This window comes from Equus asinus, chromosome 1, assembly GCF_041296235.1.
Source record: "Equus asinus isolate D_3611 breed Donkey chromosome 1, EquAss-T2T_v2, whole genome shotgun sequence".
NCBI lineage: Eukaryota > Metazoa > Chordata > Mammalia > Perissodactyla > Equidae > Equus > Equus asinus.
Window position 1 is genome coordinate 144,969,595 of NC_091790.1, and position 18,759 is coordinate 144,988,353.

General features: G+C 34.8%; 1 protein-coding gene across 2 annotated transcripts in view; it reads right to left on the reverse strand.

The window, feature by feature from the left end:
- Nucleotides 1-827: 827 nt before the first annotated feature.
- Nucleotides 828-18,759, reverse strand: part of VWDE (von Willebrand factor D and EGF domains) — a 69,290-nt gene continuing 51,358 nt past the window's right edge. For both annotated transcript variants that reach the window (XM_070509225.1, XM_070509216.1), the window contains 11 exons: nucleotides 15,611-16,180; nucleotides 14,148-14,243; nucleotides 13,971-14,066; nucleotides 13,028-13,123; nucleotides 12,409-12,504; nucleotides 11,061-11,156; nucleotides 7,463-7,558; nucleotides 7,263-7,358; nucleotides 6,380-6,475; nucleotides 4,035-4,138; nucleotides 828-1,165 (listed from right to left, as the gene is read on the reverse strand). In XM_070509225.1, the coding sequence (XP_070365326.1) occupies nucleotides 1,151-1,165; nucleotides 4,035-4,138; nucleotides 6,380-6,475; nucleotides 7,263-7,358; nucleotides 7,463-7,558; nucleotides 11,061-11,156; nucleotides 12,409-12,504; nucleotides 13,028-13,123; nucleotides 13,971-14,066; nucleotides 14,148-14,243; nucleotides 15,611-16,180 (1,457 nt within the window). In that variant the 3' untranslated portion in view covers nucleotides 828-1,150. The remainder of the gene's footprint in view (nucleotides 1,166-4,034; nucleotides 4,139-6,379; nucleotides 6,476-7,262; nucleotides 7,359-7,462; nucleotides 7,559-11,060; nucleotides 11,157-12,408; nucleotides 12,505-13,027; nucleotides 13,124-13,970; nucleotides 14,067-14,147; nucleotides 14,244-15,610; nucleotides 16,181-18,759) is intronic.

An 18,759-nucleotide genomic window follows, 5' to 3' on the forward strand; every position in this document is an offset into this window, starting at 1 on the left:
AAAATAGATCACGGTACCGAAAGAATGGAAAGATGAAACAGACATTTTCAGGTTTTGTTTCCATATAAACACAATGACCAAGTAAATCTTTTAAAACCAAAATTTTAGTATGTCTTTCCTCTTGTTCAGAAAGGGTACAGGTCATAGCAGAAGAAAGACTGGATGTGCAAAATAAACAGACAAAACTAAATATGGTGTTTCTATCACTGAGAAGTGATGGCTTTATCTCTGGAATATAGTCCAAAGCAATAAAATGCAGAACTCCTATTATGTCTTGTGTCAGCTCACTGTTGTCACCTTGGCACCACTGTCACTTCATTCTAAGGCTGGTAACTACATTCTCCAGAATCCCTTTCTCTATGTGATTTTGGGTTAGAATTTGCCAATGAGAAAAGGTTTTCTGAGAGTGAGAAGATGGAAATGAATAGGAAGTCATTATTTTTTTCAGAGGTATTTGCAGCTAGATACTTGGATAGCTGAAAGATTCACAGTGGTTTTCCAGCAAATTTTTGACAATAACCCACTTTGCCTGAGATAGTTGGTGGTAGTTTTTGAAGATTCTGAAGTATTGCAGCAGCTCTAGAAAAGCTTCTGAAAGGCCCCTGCTTGGTGCTTTAGGCTGATGTCTTCAGGCTCAATCTCTCTGACCTTCAGCAGCTGCTTTCCCGACCACCCCTCACTGCCCCCCACCCCTACCCCTGGCTCTTCCAACAGTCCTGTGACCTCCCAATTCTACATTAAATACTTTATATCTGGATACATCAAGTGGCTTCTGTTTTGCTGATTGATCCCTGATGATAAAGACACCACCACAGCAAGGATTGGGAAAATATTCAGTTTATTAAATATTGTGAATGTCTGGAATATCAGATACATCATGTCAATATGTAAATATCAAATCACATTTCAAAGTCAAATTTAGATTACCTGGATTTCTTCTTTGCTTTTCTATAAAAATGCTGTTTTTCTATTTTCATTGTTCTATAACAATGACAGCTAAGACCACTCCATATTTTATTAGTTTCTTCAGTCTTTAAAATAGTTTTTAAGATGATGTTCAAATAAACTTCGAGTAGTTTACTTCAACTTTTTCTGAATAAAAATTTCCATTCTTAAGATATAGGCTTGTAATTCATATACTTGACATTACTCAATGGCGTTTTATCTGTAGTAGGAAGAGGAAAATAAAGTTTCAATAAATGTTAGAAAACCATTCCACCCTTATGCATTATTTGCTGCCTCCTTCCCTCTGACATGGTACATAAAGCTCTCTCAATTCTATGCTTGCCACTAGAGTCTAAATACCGCTTTTACAAAATTAGGACCTAATCAAGATCATATTTAAATATCAAAACAGTTGTGAGTGAATGGAGCTTGGACACTACCTGACTCCATCTTGGCAAACGGATACATTCAAGAAACATCCATCTTCAGTAAAACTGCATAAATTTTTTCTGATCCTTCAGGAAAAGACTGTTTCAATGCATTGCAACATTTCTCTCCAGTCTCTTTCCCCATCCTTTTCCCTCACCTCACTCTGTCCTATTCAATGGAGTAACTCATCACAAACTTACATAGTATTTTCTATATACCAGGCACGGTTCTAGGTACTTCACATATATTAACATATTTAATCCTTATAACAACCCTATAATTAGGTGTCCTTATTATCCCCATGTTACAGATAAAGAAACAGGCTCAGAGGAGTTCAATACCTTGCCCAAGTTCACAGAGCCAATAAGTGGCAGGGCCAAAGTTAGCAGCTAGGCTGCAGGTTATGAAGCATCTCAAAGATTTTATTAACCCACTCTCCTTAGGACCTCCCTTGACCACTTCCCCTTTCTCTGTGTCTTTTGTTTCTAGCCAGGAATTCTCTTTTTTTGGCTTTTTTTTTTCCCATTGAAATTCTAGCAATCCAATCAATATCCTCCATTTCTTTTTTTCACCCACTACCTCAGGGTGATCCAAGAAGGGCCAGGAGGTGATTTCGCCAGCCTGAACTCTCCTTTGGGAAGGGAGGTCAGAGGGGAGCCGGAAGCAGTTAGGGAGGGTTCTGTCAATACCATAAATGGTAGCTGGGTTTTTTCCTGCTAAAGCAAAATTTGGTTTTTTTACCCTATGTTTAGGAGCCAAAGAAATATCAAAAACGAATGAAATGGCACCAGTGAGCAACCGAACAAAGCTGGAGAGAGAAATGAAGCAAGGAACTTGGGAGAGCAGGTTAGAGTAAAGCAGGACATATGGCCCTTGAACCAGTCTTTTCATTTTTGTTCTCCTTTTCCTTCCCCGTGATCTTCTGTTCTTTCTTTCCCTAATATGGTTCCAGAGGCAGCCTCTGAAGCAACATTAATGCGGATGAAGATGATCTGCTATTGATCACATGAGGAAAGATTCAGATGTAAAGAAATACATCAAAATGGAATACAGAGAAGTAACCAATTTAGTATGTCAGCAGAGTTGAAAGCTTTTGAGGTTATAGGGTTTTCTGTGGCATAAAAATCTCAAATAAAATAAAATAATATATATTTCAGCTACCTTCAAACCCAAAGAACTCAAGCTTTTATTTTTATTTTTTTCAACAATAGCTGATCAAATGAGTTCTCAATAACTTTTGTTTCAAACCATAGTACCATTATGATCTTGTTTTTTTCAAAATGGGGCCATATCCTTCCAGGATGAACACCAGTACTAGGAGAATATAAATACATCCACTTTGCCTTGAAGCCAGACTGATCCAGTATCATGCTTCAAGAAGAAAATTCCTTATCATTTTTCAAATTACAGTGCTCCAGCATACTTTGATATTCATGACCCTTAGGCTTTTTGAAGTACTAAATAGCATATAATTGGTTTTTAAGTTAAAACTAACACTGATTAAGTTTAAGAAATTTTTAAGTTTTGCTGCAATTTTTTGGTGATCATTAGAGCCACCCTGGTATATGTAGGAATTAGGACTGAAAAAATGTCTCAGCCGTTGATATTCAGAAATTTAAGATTAAAGACCAAAAAAAATTCGGTTTAATCTTAGAGGCACCAGTATGATCACAGAAACTCTTTGAATAGATATTTATATAGCACTGGCTATATAGTGTAGTATATAGTAACTGCGGGACAATTTCAGAAACTCTAAGAAAGCTTCTGCTCTTCCTTTGGTTTCTTGATTTCTGAAATACAAATAAATCCTAATTCTAATGATGGCAAGAGTTTTTTTTATTGCTTTCCCTGGAATGGATTTTAATAGGGAGCAAATGAAGAGAAAGAACACTGTCAGGGAAAAGTATGAGGATAGACAAGGCTTTAGTGACACACGACCCACTAAAAATGTTTAGGCCCACCCCAAATCAATGAAGTAGTGATTCATTGATTTAAAAGTGGCGGATTGGGGGCTAGCCCAGTGGCGCAGCAGTTAAGTGCGCACGTTCTGCCTCGGCAGCCCGGGATTCGCCGGTTCGGATCCCGGGTGCAGACATGGCACCGCTTGCTAAGCCATGCTGTGGTGGGCATCCTACATATAAAGTAGAGGAAGATGGGCATGCATGTTAGTTCAGGGCCAGTCTTCCTCAGCGAAAAGAAGAGGATTGGCAGCAGTTAGCTCGGGGCTAATCTTCCTTAAAAAAAAAACAAAAAAGTGGTGGATTATTTTTGAGAGGAGTGAGGGTGGCCTTTTGATCCAGTATTTAACCAAAATATAAATCAGTGGTGTCTTAAATCCATATCGTGGAATATTTGCTCTCTCTCAACTCCACTGCCATGAAATAACGCATTACATTTGACAGCTGTATCTGCACAATGAAATTATTTGTGTACATCAAAATTTTGAATAATAAGATAACTCTATAATGACACAGAAATGATTATTTTTAGTTTTAGTTTTTTAGTTTTAGAGGCAAATATAAATCCTTGTATATCTTTTTATTTTGGAAATAAAAGAAAATAAAACATTAACAGATAGGCATCAAATACTAAGTAGAGTATCTGAGTAGCTAGCAGATGTCAATATCTAATATTTATTTTCACTTTAAAATTTAAAATACCTGTATTTTCTTTTCACATTTGTCTCCAGAATATCCAGTGCGGCAAGAGCATACATTGGGAAATACACATCTGCCTCCATAAAGACACTTTTGATTGCAAATTGCTGCAATACACAAATTTTTACAATTACCATCTTTTGATACAAATGCTTGTAACATATTCATTCTAGTGGTCTGAAGCTATTCAGTGACTCACCTACAAAAATAGGCATAAGAATCTATGAATGACCAGCTGCCCTCTTATCTTCCTGCAACCAGAGCATGCGAGTGCGCACACACACTCACACACACATCAAAAAACAAAACACCCAAAACTCAAAACAACACTTTTACAATTTTTGTTTTCTTTAGAGAGGAGTTTCAAATCAGTAGCAGAAGATAGCGCTTAGATTATAATTTGCTTTTTAACAATTTAGCAAAAATTTAAAAGAGACAATTCAGTACTGGCCAGTATATGGAAAAACAGACAACTTTATATACTACCATTGGAAGTTTAATGTGAAACAACTCTTGGAAATTTTCTAAAGATTTTCACAGTCTGTACTAGGAATTTCTTCCTTAAAATCTCTCCCAATGAAATTTTTAAAAATCTATATCTATCTCACTATTTTTCAACATCTATCTATTTATCTATCATCCAATTATCTATCTATCTACCTATCATCTCTCTGTTTACCTACCCACATATACAGAGAAAACGCTGATAATACTTAAAATAGTAATAACTTGTAAATAACTAAAATATTCAACATAAGGGGAAAGGTCAAGTGATTTACAGAATTTATATTATAGAACTTAATGTATCATTTAAAGTTATGCTTTTAAGGACATGGAAAATGCTTTTAAGTAATATCAAATTAAAGTAAGCGTAATATAAAATTATATGCAACAGTTACATTTTTCATGGGAGAGGTATCTGCTTCAATAGCTGATATTGGAAGCTTGCATAATTCAAGAATAATATTCTCTTTGGTATAAATGCAACATCGAAGAGTTACGTTTTCATCACGGCTCTTGTGTGAGGTTAGGCAGGTTGTGTAATGCCCAAAGCTCGACAGCAAAGGAAGCACCATTCACATCACAGACATCACAGATTTGAATATTTACTACAACAGTTTTCCAGCAGATGGCAGCAACACTTCTTGTTCAAATAACAATGTCAATAGTTTCCAGACAGTTGGAAATAAAGCATTTTGAGGAAGGGGACTTTTAAAAATTCACATAAAAGTGCTGCAAGATGCAAAAACAGGGTGCACATCTTCAGGCTGTGTTCAGAGTGCCTCAATCTACAATCATGGGAGCATATTTCCACATCAATGTGCTTTTAACATCTCCTCATTCTCTCTCATGGTCCACAGAGAACTCTCTCCAGAACGAGTAGCCCAAATTGAGGTTCCTAGCTCTTTTTTCTAGATTTTACCATATCTAACTTCCAATCAGAATTATTTATTTTCAAGTACATATTTCTTATGTCAGTACTAGCACTTAATAAATTCTTTGGTAATATTTTCCTAAGATGAGAAATGTATAAATTATGATAGCAATTACTAATAAAATAAAGTTTAAGAGTTATGAAAATTATATGCAGAGTCTCTGATACATGGAAACAGTTTGGTTCATAAGACACTGAAAAGCAGGGCAGGTATTTTTAGTAAAAAAGGCATGGTCATGTTGCAACTGTGTAATTTCAGTTTACAGTACACTTGAACCACCAGTTTTGGAATTACATAATTATCTATCATTTGAAAATATTTTTACGAGATTTCCAATTTTTCCCATTAAGTTAATCTTCGTTAATATTTTAACATTTTATTTCAGGTTTTCATAAATTTCCAAATTGTATAAAATTTGATTTTCCTCTGTACTCTGAGATCTCATCTTTGTAAAAATTTATGTCTAAAACCATATAAAAATATATTAAAATACCAAAATCTTAACAGAAATTAGTTCTATGTGGTGAAATTTGGACTGAATAAATTTTTTAAAGCTTTTTCATATTTTCTATGATTTCCATGATAGATATATATTTATACTATGAAAGAATATTTAAGCTGTATATTAAAATCCTCTGTGGCTCACCTGAGGGAATTTCATTGGCAACCCACAGACCATAATTTGGAATTATCTATGTCATACAAAATATTAATATATTAAGCCATACTTTCTTCTTTTAAATGGATATAAAAATGGAGAAGATTTCCTTTTATTTCGAAAACCATTATTTTTAAATGGATCAGCATGCTGGAATTTTTCCCTGTGGATTTCTCCTAATGCTATACTTTGTTTAATAATGCTAACAGATGCAGGATCAGAACATACAGGAGAAAACAATCCTGTAGGCTTACGTATTTGACATTGCACTCCTTCCCATGAGGCAGGACAATGGCATACATTGGGAGCAATACATTCACCACCATTCTTACATTTCTGAAAGCAAATAGCTGCAAATAGAAATATAAACAAACTAAAAATTTAATTTACTTGTCAAATCCTATCATAAACCACAAAAATTTTCATTAAGGTAAAAAAAAGGCAAACAGTTAAAAATCAATGATTAAAGGATATTTTCCCTTAACATTTTATCAGGAACATTCTCCAATGTCACTACGTATTCTTGGAAAATGATTTTAATGGTTGTATAATATTCCACTGATTGAATGCATTGTGATTTAACTTTTCCCCAGCTGTTGGACATTTATGCTGCTTCTCATTTTTCACTCTAACAAATACACTATAATAGTATCATACAAATATAAAATAATACTATAATGCTGCTAATTTTAAATAACAATTGTATAAAGAGAAAAAAATGAAACATTTGAATGAGAGAGAGCTGCTATCATCTCAAAAACTACCAGGTGTGAAAACAGTGGCACCCCACCTTGGGAGGTTCTGAAGTGGTTAGCCTGAGATGGGGCCAAGAAATCAGTAAAGAAATCAGGGAAAAAACTTTCCCCTGACCCCTACTTAAGATTAGGAGATCAAGACAAAGATGCGTCATTTATCCAGGCAACTGCAGCGGACCGACTGGAAAACACAGTATAACCTCTTCCTCTGAAAGAATGAGTTCAGAGGATCTCTGACATTTTACTCTTTCCATTTCAAAAAGATACCTCCCAAAGTAGGAACAAATAAGCAAAAATAAAAACAAACAAACAAAAACAAGGAAAAATCTGCTTTGTGTTCCCATAAGGACGCAGCTTTAGCATTTAAGAGTATTCCTCTTACGTGTGCCGCATTGTTTCCCAATCCAACCAGAAGGACAAGAGCAAATGTTTGGTGCCACGCATTTTCCTCCATTCATGCACATGGGATCACAGATACCTTAAGGTAAAAGGATGAAATATCAGTCCTTAAATAGCAATAGTTTTGCTATTTAACGTGTTCGCTTTACTTGTAGTTGGCAAATACATTTAGTGGTGTCTTACTTTTTTGGCATCTCCTACCAGTGTATCCTTCACGGCAGGTGCACACATTATTTCTCATGCAGTGGCCACCATTCTTACAGGGAGGGTGACAGATAGCTGAAAGAACACATGGCAGCAGTCTGTGAATATTACATATTCCATTATTATATATTACATATTGATCACGTGCTTGTTATCTATGGGGCCATAAGGCAGAGAAATGTGCTCTTGGAATAAAAGATCACAACTGCAAGTCATTAAAACTGTCCTTTCTAAATCATAAAATACAATGCTCATAGCTATAACCCGCTAGTGGGTTAGCACAATTTGAAATGTATTGGTGAAGTGTTCATGACGAATGGAGTCTTTGGTATTATGGTGCACGTATTATGAACCTTATCTTCTGTTTCACCATACTTTGAAATAAAGAGTGAAATGGTCTGGGCAAAACCGAGAAAATAAGTCAAAACCTAACTCAAAATAAGAATGAATCTGTTCCTGTGGAAATTAGAAAAATCTCAACAATCTGCCACATGCTATTTAGAAGATACTTCTAAATTAATGTCTGAAAACCCACGGAGGTCACGAAGGCAGCAATATATATTTGACTAACTCCTGTGAATTCTTGGTAAAAATCTTTTTAACAATAAATCCTTGGCATTTTTGGGAATATATATTGGATAATCTTGAATACACTGTACTAGTATCTTCTATGTATATGATTTTGTTCCATGGAATCCAGAAGTTAATATTTATCGCTCATGAGAGGATTATTATTGCTCTATGTTTCTTCCAGATATGACAATTAAATGCAGTTATTTAAAAAATAATAATACATAAGCAAACATGCCTGGAAATTTTTAAATTTAATTTTTCCCTAAATAATAATTAAGCGGATTTAAGTCTGTATTTTAAAAATGAATGTCAAATTAACTGGTTTCGGTAACAGAGCTGTTGCAGACTGACCCCTTTAGAACTAGATCCATCATTAATAACTGTTTTCTTTATTTCCAAATACTGTAAGGAAAATTCAACTGATTTCCAGTGGGTTTACAAATGAAAATAATGTAGCACTTTATGTAACAATATAATTGAATAATTTTATCAAATGGATAATTTCTACTATTTTAGACTACTTTAGTTAGTGCTTGAGTCTGCTTTCTCTGGCTTTTTTTTTTTTTTTTTAAAGATTGGCACCTGAGCTAAGACTGTTGCCAATCTTCTTTTTTTTTCCTGCTTTTTCTCCCCAAATCCCCCCAGTACATAGATGTATATTTTAGTTGTGGGTCCCTCCAGCTGTGGCATGTGGGACACCGACTCAGTGTACCACTCGTCACTCATCAGTGGTGCCATGTCCGTGCCCAGGATCGGAACCAGTGAAACCCTGGGCCACCGAAGCGGAGCGCAGGAACTTAACCACTCAGGCCACAGGGCCAGCCCCTGCCTGGCATTTTTTATTGGTACTTTTTATAACAGGGAAATGCTTTTACATTTTCTGCTTTCTAATCTTTATACAAGTTGATATTATTTCTATTTATTAGGAAAAAATGTATTCTTTCCATTACACAAACACCATAGGAAATAACTATGGTTAGAAATTTAAAACTAAAAAAAAAAAGGAAAGAAGACCTATTTATAATGGGTAACCTTGCTATAATCAATATTCATCTACTCCGCAAAACTTGAGTGTAGAGATAAATATTACATTTAGACAAAAAAGTATACATAATTAAAGTAACATGGAGAAACAGCATAAAACTTAGGCTTGGTCATGCTCACCCCTATTCCTAATTTTAGGAAAAGAAAGGTTAGGAGAAAAATCTACATTCACACATATATTTATGAGATTCTCTAGGCTTCAGATGGATCTTCCATCAAACTCCAAAGACAGCCAAGTAATTCAGCCTCACTCTCCGTGTGGAATGGGCTCATGGCACTCAAGGGATGAAGGAAATTGGAAGATGTATTTAATCATCTCTCCAGCCTCACATTTAAAGCTTTGCTTATTAATAGAGTAGTTTAACTCTTTCATGATGCTTCTAGCTCAATTTTTCTCTTCCTATTTTGAAATCTTTTAGAACACAGTATATGTTCCCCATATTTACCTCTAATCATGTTCTGCCTAATTTCTTCAATGGTCTTCCAAGTGTGTACCATCTTCCCTTCCCATCATGTGAGCTCACATAAGGCTCACAAGGGGATGTGATCTAATAAGAACAAAGACTGTGTTTTTTTCTTCTGCATCTTCTGTAGCATGTCTTAATGACAATAATACTATTACTTAATGCTACTAGCCGTGTGCTATCTGTATGTGCAGGTGGTCCACTCTATGTCTCACCTGTGCCTCACAGCAACTGTCTAGTTCAAATTTGAAACTCAAGAAGTCTGTGGTCTGGAGACTTTAAGTACATTTTCAAAATCCATGCCGGCTAGGAAGTTGTAGAGACTGGTTAATTCCAAAACCTGCCAACATGACATATATTCAATAGATGATTTTTAGTTCAACTTAATAATTCAGAGATTTCACTCCTTTCCCAGTTAAACTGCTGACATAAATTTTAGAGGAGAACTTTTCTTACTATATCTTTCATCTACTGCAAATAGCATGAGAGATGTAAGCTTTCCGTTTTCTCCTTACATTCTCCACTCAAAACTACACTATAACTCATAAACTTGGATTTAGACAGTCTCCTAGTTTGGAAGATTTTCCTTAACTTAGTCCTTACTTCTTTCCATTTCACAAACTGATTTCTTAGAGGAAACCTGATTTAGAGGAACTCTTTCCCTATGCCAATATATTTGGTATCAGAGTGATGATTTGTTCTCTGCCTCAATTGCAACCTAAGAATCCTAGCCAACCTCCAAACGAAAGAAATGGGATTAAATCAAAGTGTGACATGGCAGGGAAAGTACAGATTTTAGGATTTAAATTATGACATAGTCTCACATGCTTTTACTAAAAATCTACACTATATTCTGCATAAACTCAAAAATATGAAGATGCAGAAAATACATTTTGAATTTCATTTATTGACATTAATTCATGACTATACTGTCAGCCTCAGGAAGCGCCCATTATTCTGAAAAAACCTGTAGCATTAACTATATGAGGGAAAGTGTTAAAATAACAGGCCATGAAGGGGAAAAATGAAGCATCTTTATGTCTCCATGTCACCTTGCATAGCGCCGTACATAGGTGGCTCCTCATAAATGCTTAATGAAACAAGTCGAGAGAGATCATGAGATAATAGTGACATTAGATTGACCACAAATCAAACATTTTTGCTGTGAAGACAATAAAAATGACACCATTCCATTACAATAGACTGAAAAGGAACTTTCCCTATTTGTTTCACACCTTAGTCCTACAAAACCGCACAATCACCAAGGTTGTGAGCCTAACATATGTTGAATAAATATAACCATTTTTCACAATAACTCTGATCTGTTTCTATGAAGTGGTCATGTGGTGGCTAAATCTGTAACATCACAAGAAGAAAAATAGAGAAAAAAATAAATAGCATCTTCCCTTTTGAAACTCGTCTCTTTGTGTTTACTCAGAGCTCTGTTTATGTCTAACTTTCCCTTTGCCTTTTATTTATAAAGAAAGAATAATTACCATTCTGACACTGTGCACCGAAGAATCCATTTTGACAGAGGCAAGTGTTCGGCTTATTACAGGAACCACCATTGAGGCAAACGGGGTCACACAAGGCTAATGAACAGCAGGAGGGAGAAAGACCATAAAAGTTTTATTATTTAAAAAATGAAAGCGGCACAGAAGTACAAAATGGTGATACTGAAATATTTTATTTTTACTGCAAGTAAAACCCATAACCTATAATTAATTAGACTTTGCCAAACATAAGAGGAATGAAATAACTGGTTAATAGCTTTGAAAATCTGTTCATTAAGTTGACAAATAATACCAAGCTAAGAATATGGAGGCTACAACTGAATTCAGAATGCCCTTCTTAAGCTGAAAAAGTGATTGAAAGTTAGGAGAAGACATTTCAACAGCACGAACAGGATGGTCTGTAATCTGCTCAAATACATGTGGCCATATGTACCTCTTGAAGTCTCCTTCCCAGTTGGAATAGGAACACGGCACTCAGTCCTAGCACACTAAAAACATTCTTTGTTTCTGCTTCTTTATATTTGTTATACTTTGAAAGGCACCCCCAGCTCCATTTTTCAAGCCAGATTTTAACCATTCTTCAAGGTCTACCTCAAATACTATTTTCTTCCAAACTGCACTTACCAGAATTTAATTTCTTTCTCCTCTGCTTCCAAGGAATTGTGTATTTATTACATTACTTATTAGAACCCAACTTGCATCATAGTCTTTTTTTATAATTGCGTCCCATGTCTTCTTCATTAATGATATACTACTTGAAATGAGGGCAAAAATCAAATTGATCTCTGTTTGCCTTTGCATCATGCTTCACACATAGTTAGCAAGCTGGAAAGGCTGAGTTACATTTATGTTGAGAAAAGTTATTAGATCAAAAGGGATTGAACATAGAAAATTGCAAATGCTGCTGCCAAGGAAGTAAGTCTTATGCTGTGATAAATAAATGGGATAATGTGATGGTGTCCGCTTAACTCAGAATTGCTTGAATGTTTAATGAAATAGGATATCTGTGTTATAACAAAAAAAACTTGAAAGGGATCTAAAAGATGCAACAGAGATATGTTTCTCTCTACCATAAGACAAGTAGATGAGGGAACTATAAAGGCAAAAAAAGAAAAAGTGTTGGGTTGGATAATGGTAAAGCTGAAACACACTCCGTGGTCCAGAATATGAATGAAGATGAAAGATAGGGTTTTAAAAGTCTGTCTGAAATAAAAACTTCATAGCAATCTTCTCAGACTAGTTTTATATTTTTGGGTGCAAGTCTTTAGGACATTGTGCATTTTAAATTCCTTTTAACTGACATAGTCATTGAAAATATTTCTGATTTTACCTGTGCTACAGGTGGGTCCATACCAGCCAGGCTTGCACAGGCAAACATCTGGTGTAAGACATTCACCTCCATTTTCACAGTGCCTGTTACAAACCACTAAGTTCACAGAATAAAAAGAAAAGGAAGGTAAATTAGGCTTGGAATTGGTCATATTATTGGCGGTTTCCTAGCTGGCTCATAACTGCCAATCACATTCTCTAATGAATAAAATCAGAGAGAAAGATAAAAATAATTTATCCTTTGGCATTAAATGGTCTCCAATTCTCACATTCAGATATATATATATATATTTGCTAATAGAGATGGGGAAAGTAGAAAATCATTGAGCTGAATGGTAAACAAGATTTGACTATCTGAGAAAATCGTCAGTTACTGATGAAAGTAATCATAGACGTAATTAAACAAGGTAGATTTATATGCAAATCAACAAATTGGAATTGTTATCTCAAAGAAATGGTCATGGATAGAGTCAAGAAGAGAGTATGCAGAATGATAACCGTCGTAATAAATCATGAGTGTATGTTTTTTACTTAGGATTTGGGTTTATCTCAGCATTAGAGCCATCAACTATCCAAAAGAACAACTTCATTATATTAGACTGCAAGAGAGCTTTGCTTACTTGTTTCACATCTTGGTCCTACAAAACCATAAGGACAAGTGCAGAGATTGCCAGCCAAGCAGGTGCCACCGTGTAGACAAGGTGGGCTGCAATGTTCTGCAAACACAGATTATGTTAGTAAGTCAGCTCTTAATTAAGAAAAAAGTCAGTTTACATTTATGAAGCACAGCCACAATGAAACTTTATTTTAAGAGTAATTTATAATAAACTCAGTTCTCTTTTACTATAAAATTTACTTCTGGGAGATTGACTATATGAATTCACACTCTGAAAACACTCACAAATTATCAGCATGTTTTGCTTTATAAAACTTTTGGCTAACTGGATGAAAATAATGATCTTAGTTTTCACCTGAAAAGTAAAACTTGGACTTATGCATTCCTGCCCTACAAATAGAACAAGTTTATATTTCCATGATTATTTTCATATGCCATTAATATTGAATGTTTGCTAGTTCATTCTAAATTTACTTTAATTTGTTAATGTGCCTTGCCTTGTCATGAAAGCATTTAACATGGCTCTCAGTTTATTAATAATTAACGATTTCTTCTTGCTGTCTGATATCTTCTAATTATCGGTATTTAACACTTCCTTGGAACCACGTTTGACACGTCACTCAATAATCAGGAATCCTTTGCTTGACACTAAAATATTTATAGGGATATGGTACCTTATAACTAAATCTCAAAAAAGTATTTCTTTAGATAACTTTACCAAGGACGAATAAGCTTTTGCTCTTTGGGTCTCTGATTTTGAAAATTTAAGTTTTTAAACTCTTCAAATTATTTTTAATAAATGTTTAAAAAAACTTAGACTCCATCACCAGCATTAATGAATATATATTAGTATATATACAGTAAAGCTGAATTATCTTTAAAAAGGTTTCTAAGAGAAGATTGTTTTATTTTGGCTCTATTATTTGATTTTTAATTTGAATTATCACCTTCATCACAGGTTGCTCCACCACGCCCTGGGGGACATTCACAAACGTTAGGCTTAATGCATTTTCCATGGTTTTTGCAATCAGGATGACATAGAGCTGTATAAAATAAAGCTCATGGTTTAGAAATCTCAATTATCAATGAAATTCACTGTGCAAACTAAGGAGTGCTGTACGTACCAGTTTGGCAGTTGGAACCAGCGTAACCAGTTTTACATTTGCATACGTTGGGGGCAACACACTCCCTGCTTTTTCCACATGGGTGTCTACAAATGGCTGCAAAAACCAAGGGAAAAAGGCTGAATTGTTGATACAGCGTATACATGTTGCCTGTAGACTTAGTTATAATAAAAGTAAACCTCTCTGAAATTTGAAAATTTTGATATTGTTATCCACAATAACCACTACGTTTATCCATAAAATTATTTTTCCCTTATATTTGTTTTACTACTAGAGTGGCTGAGGAAAATGATTAATAGAGTAAGAAAGAAGTACCATATGTGGTAATTATTCTGATAGCAAAACCTGATATCAGGGATGGCTTCTAACCACAAGTGGGATTACAGTCTTTTTCAGAGGGCAGATGTTTTGGCTACTTAATAATTAGGTAAATGTTGGTGAAGCCAGGGAACATCGGGATTTCAAAGAGCAAGATACCAGGAACACACCATAAGCTTATAGGTTTGTATTCCTTAAGCTTCTCTAACAACCTGATATATTCTAACTGGTAAGCATTCAACACTTCCTGAGGCAAGTGAAATGCATGACATTGTTTTGTTTTATTTGTTAATAATAAGGAGTTTTATGTTATAAACATTTAAGTATTGAAGATTTACTACCATTAGTCCTACAGAAAAAAGAAAAAACAAATTTCCTCTCTGTAATACTGAGAACAAAGGAACACTCCAACAGCTCTATGCTTAAGCTGGTCTCAAATAAATCAAAACACAAACCAAACAAAACAGTAAGAACAACACAAAATAGCTTCCATGTTGTCAAAGCCAGAAATTTGATTTGCATTAGAGAAAACAATGCTGATAATTGTGAAAAGAAGTAAACACTCTTTTCAAAATTAAAGTGATGCCCAACTTGTTTTCTTCTCAAGAGTTGGAGGAATTACAGAGAAATCTAATTTATGCAAATAAGGAAGTATGCTAGATTTAGTCATTTAAAGTGCTAAATACCCACTGTGAGCTAAAAAGAACCCAGACCACATTGTTATTTTCTTTCTCTAGCTGCTTAATGCCAGGAAAGTCCTCAACCCTCTAACTCTGCTTTCTCATCTGTAAAATGGGAAAAATAACACCCAACATCTGGAGTTCTTGTGGATTATGTGACATAACTGATAAAGAATTTTTCCACAGACCTTGGAACACAGTAGGTACTCAATAAATATATTTATAATATATATTATATAATTATAATACTATATAATATTAACATTATTTAAAAAAATCTCAGAAACACTAGTTTTTATGTTTTTTGAAATGTGAAGAGAAAACACACAAATAAATTGATAAATTGAAAAGAAATGAGTGAAATAAATGGAATAAGCAGAAATTAATAAATAGAAAAGAATATTTTCTAAATTAAATGTAAACTACATAGTTTTCTTTATTTCTTCTGAAGAGTTGCCATACTACCTCTGCAATTGATACCATCTCCGTAATACCCAAAGGGGCAGCGTCCACATCGGAAGTGACCATCTGTGGTTGGCACACAGGAAACACCAAGAAAGCAAGGTGATTCAGCACAAGTTGATAATTTGGTCAATCCAGGCTTTTCTGGCAAAATAGCGATTGCTCTAGTAACTGATGATGCAAACTCATTCTTATACTGTGTGTAACTTTGGGTAGACCTGTTAGTTGAAGAATTATACCCTCTTGCTTCTGTTTGGATGGTGCCCTGGATAACAGCCTTTACTTCACCATGGAAGCTGTTTAGCTTGGTGCGTAAAGAACTATGATTGTTCACAGGGACTTCCCACTCATCCAGGCTGAGATTTGTATTGAGGATATGATCCACATATTCAAAATCTGATATCTGATGGGAAATAGGCTTCTCTGAATTATTCATTTGAGTTGTAACTGATTTTAATGAGAAGAGTGCAATGTCGTTGGTTGTGTCCGAGAACTTTTTGATAGTAGCAGGACTATGGGTAAGGCTTGTACCAATTAGTGAATGCTCTGTTGATGATGGCTGAAATTTTATATCTAAAGTGCCAAAAAAGAAAAAAAAGTTAGTCAATAACATTTATTACTGTTTGGCTCTACCCACAGTATTTAACATTAAGTAATTCATCCCTTCATTTAATGTCTGTTAGATGTATAACACTATACTAGGAGCCCTGCAGTAATAAGTCATCACACAGTTCCCGCCTCCAAGGAACTTATAATCTATTTGGATACACAAGATAAGACAGAAGGTTAAAGAGTATAAAAGTTAAAGAAAAATAACTAATAACTTTATTGAGTTAGAAATAGCCAACAAACATTTATTGACTACCTAATACACATCAGGTTCACAGCAAAGGAGAACACAGCCCCATCCTTGAGAAACTCGCTGTTGTCAAGGACACAGACTTGTGAGCAACTCAACACAGCAACCGTGATCGCCGCTATAGGAGTGGCAGTCACAAAACCCATAGGAGCAAAGAGTGAACAACTAATTTCAGCTGGAAAGGGGAGGACAGAAACAGAATGCTTAGGTGAAAATTGTTTGGTAAGTTGGATAAATGCTATTTTGTATGAGAGGCAAAGAACTGTGGCTCCAATCATTTTACCCATGTGACAAAATGAGACTTTACTTCCCTATCTTTCTTGATTACTTAACTAGAAATTAAAACATGTTTGTGTGTCTTCTTTTTGAAGGGGGAGTTTCATCATTTTTTCTCTCTTCCAGGGACTTTATTTTCCTTATAACTCTTTTTTTTATTTCTTTGGTATGGAAAAGTCTAATTTTAGAGCATGGGCATACTTTAAGCAGTCACTAGACGTGTTTCCCTTTTACACTCTCTACCGCCAATGTAGGGTTTGATTTTACACCATTTTCATGCACAGTTCTTCTCAAAACCCTCACAATATGAGACAAGAAAAAACCAAACCAAACTCAATCAAAATCAGAAAAAGACAGAAGACAACAAACTAAAAACAAAAGTAAAAAGTAATCCTTAACATAACTGACAAACAGAAGCAAGGGCAATGGAAGATTTTTGGTAATTTTGAGGACTTCATAAAACCCAGACAGCACGTGGCTTCAGACTCAAACAAGAGTGAACCAAATATAGCCCCAACTAGAAATAAGAGCAAAGCAAGAAGCACAGTTAACTGTCAACAAATAGAAAGAGCAAGAGGCCCTGGCCCATCAGTTCTCAGAGGAACTGATTAAGGCCCTGCCTTAGAACATCCGGGGCAGGTCAGGCTCCCCTCCCCCAGGCGCTGTGCACTGAAGGACTGTTCCTTCTCGTCCCAAACTGCCTTATGTGAACCTCTCCCTAGGAGAGGTTTGGTATTAGGATTGGAGGAAAAAGTGGAGAAGAATCGGAATTAATTCTAGATTCCTAAAAAAAATAGCAGAAGAAAGGAAGGAAGGACAATTTATTAGCACCGGAATATTAGTAAAATACATTGTTTTATTTTGAAATTTAACATAATGACCTTCATGTTCATATTACAGTACATATCAGAAATATCTAAAAAATTACAAAATAGAAGAACTGTGAGTGGATATTTGCCTTACCAATATTAAGGTGTATTATAAAGCCAAACTAATCAAAGCAATGCATTACTGGCATAGGAAAAGACTGTTAGATTAAAAAAAACCATAATAACAAGCTCAGAAATATATCTCAATATATATGTGAATTTAATAAATAAAAAACATGGTATTTAGGAGCCAGCCCAGTGGTGTAGTGGTTAAGTTCACGAACTACGCTTCAGCAGCCTGGGGTTTGCAGGTTCAGATCCCAGGTGTGGGACTGTGCACAGCTTATCAAGCCATGCTGTAGCAGCGTCCCACATGCAAAATAGAGGAAGACTAGGACAGACATTAGCTCAGGGACAATCTTCCTCAAGGAAAAGAGAGTGAGATTGGCAACTGATGTTACCTCAGGGCCAAACTTCCTCACCAAAAAGAAAAAGGTATTTAAATTCAGTGTGAAAAGTGTGACTTATTTTGCAAATGATAATACATAATTACTTATTCATCTGGAAGAAAAATAATATTAGACCTCTCATTTCATAAATTAATAAATTCCAGATGGATTAAAAACTAAATGGAAAATATAAAATAATAAACATCATATAAGATAATTTAAGACATCACATGCATAACATAGAAGTTGGGAGATCCTTGTCAATGGAAGCTATAAATAAAAGCTGTAAAAAAGATGCCTATATAAAATTTTAATATCCCTGCATAAAATGACAACATAGATTGAGGTAAGCCACATAAAAAAGATAAATTCAAGTACATGTTATGTAAAGGAAGATTGACCAGAATATAGAAAATATTCTTAAAAATCTACAAAAAGTCAAAGAAAAGTTATGAACAGACAATTAATAGAAAGGAAAATCTAAATGATTATTTGAAAAAAACAATTAAATAGATAACATTTGGCAAGTTCTATCCAGAAAAAAAAGAGTGGGAAGATACAACTAAAAAACCTTGGAGATAAGAGAAGAGAAAAAACTGCATATATGGAGAGAATTTTAAATTATACAAGAATACTACAGATAATTTTAAAATAAGTTGAAATCTCCATGAGATAAATGATTTTTTTGCAAAATATAAA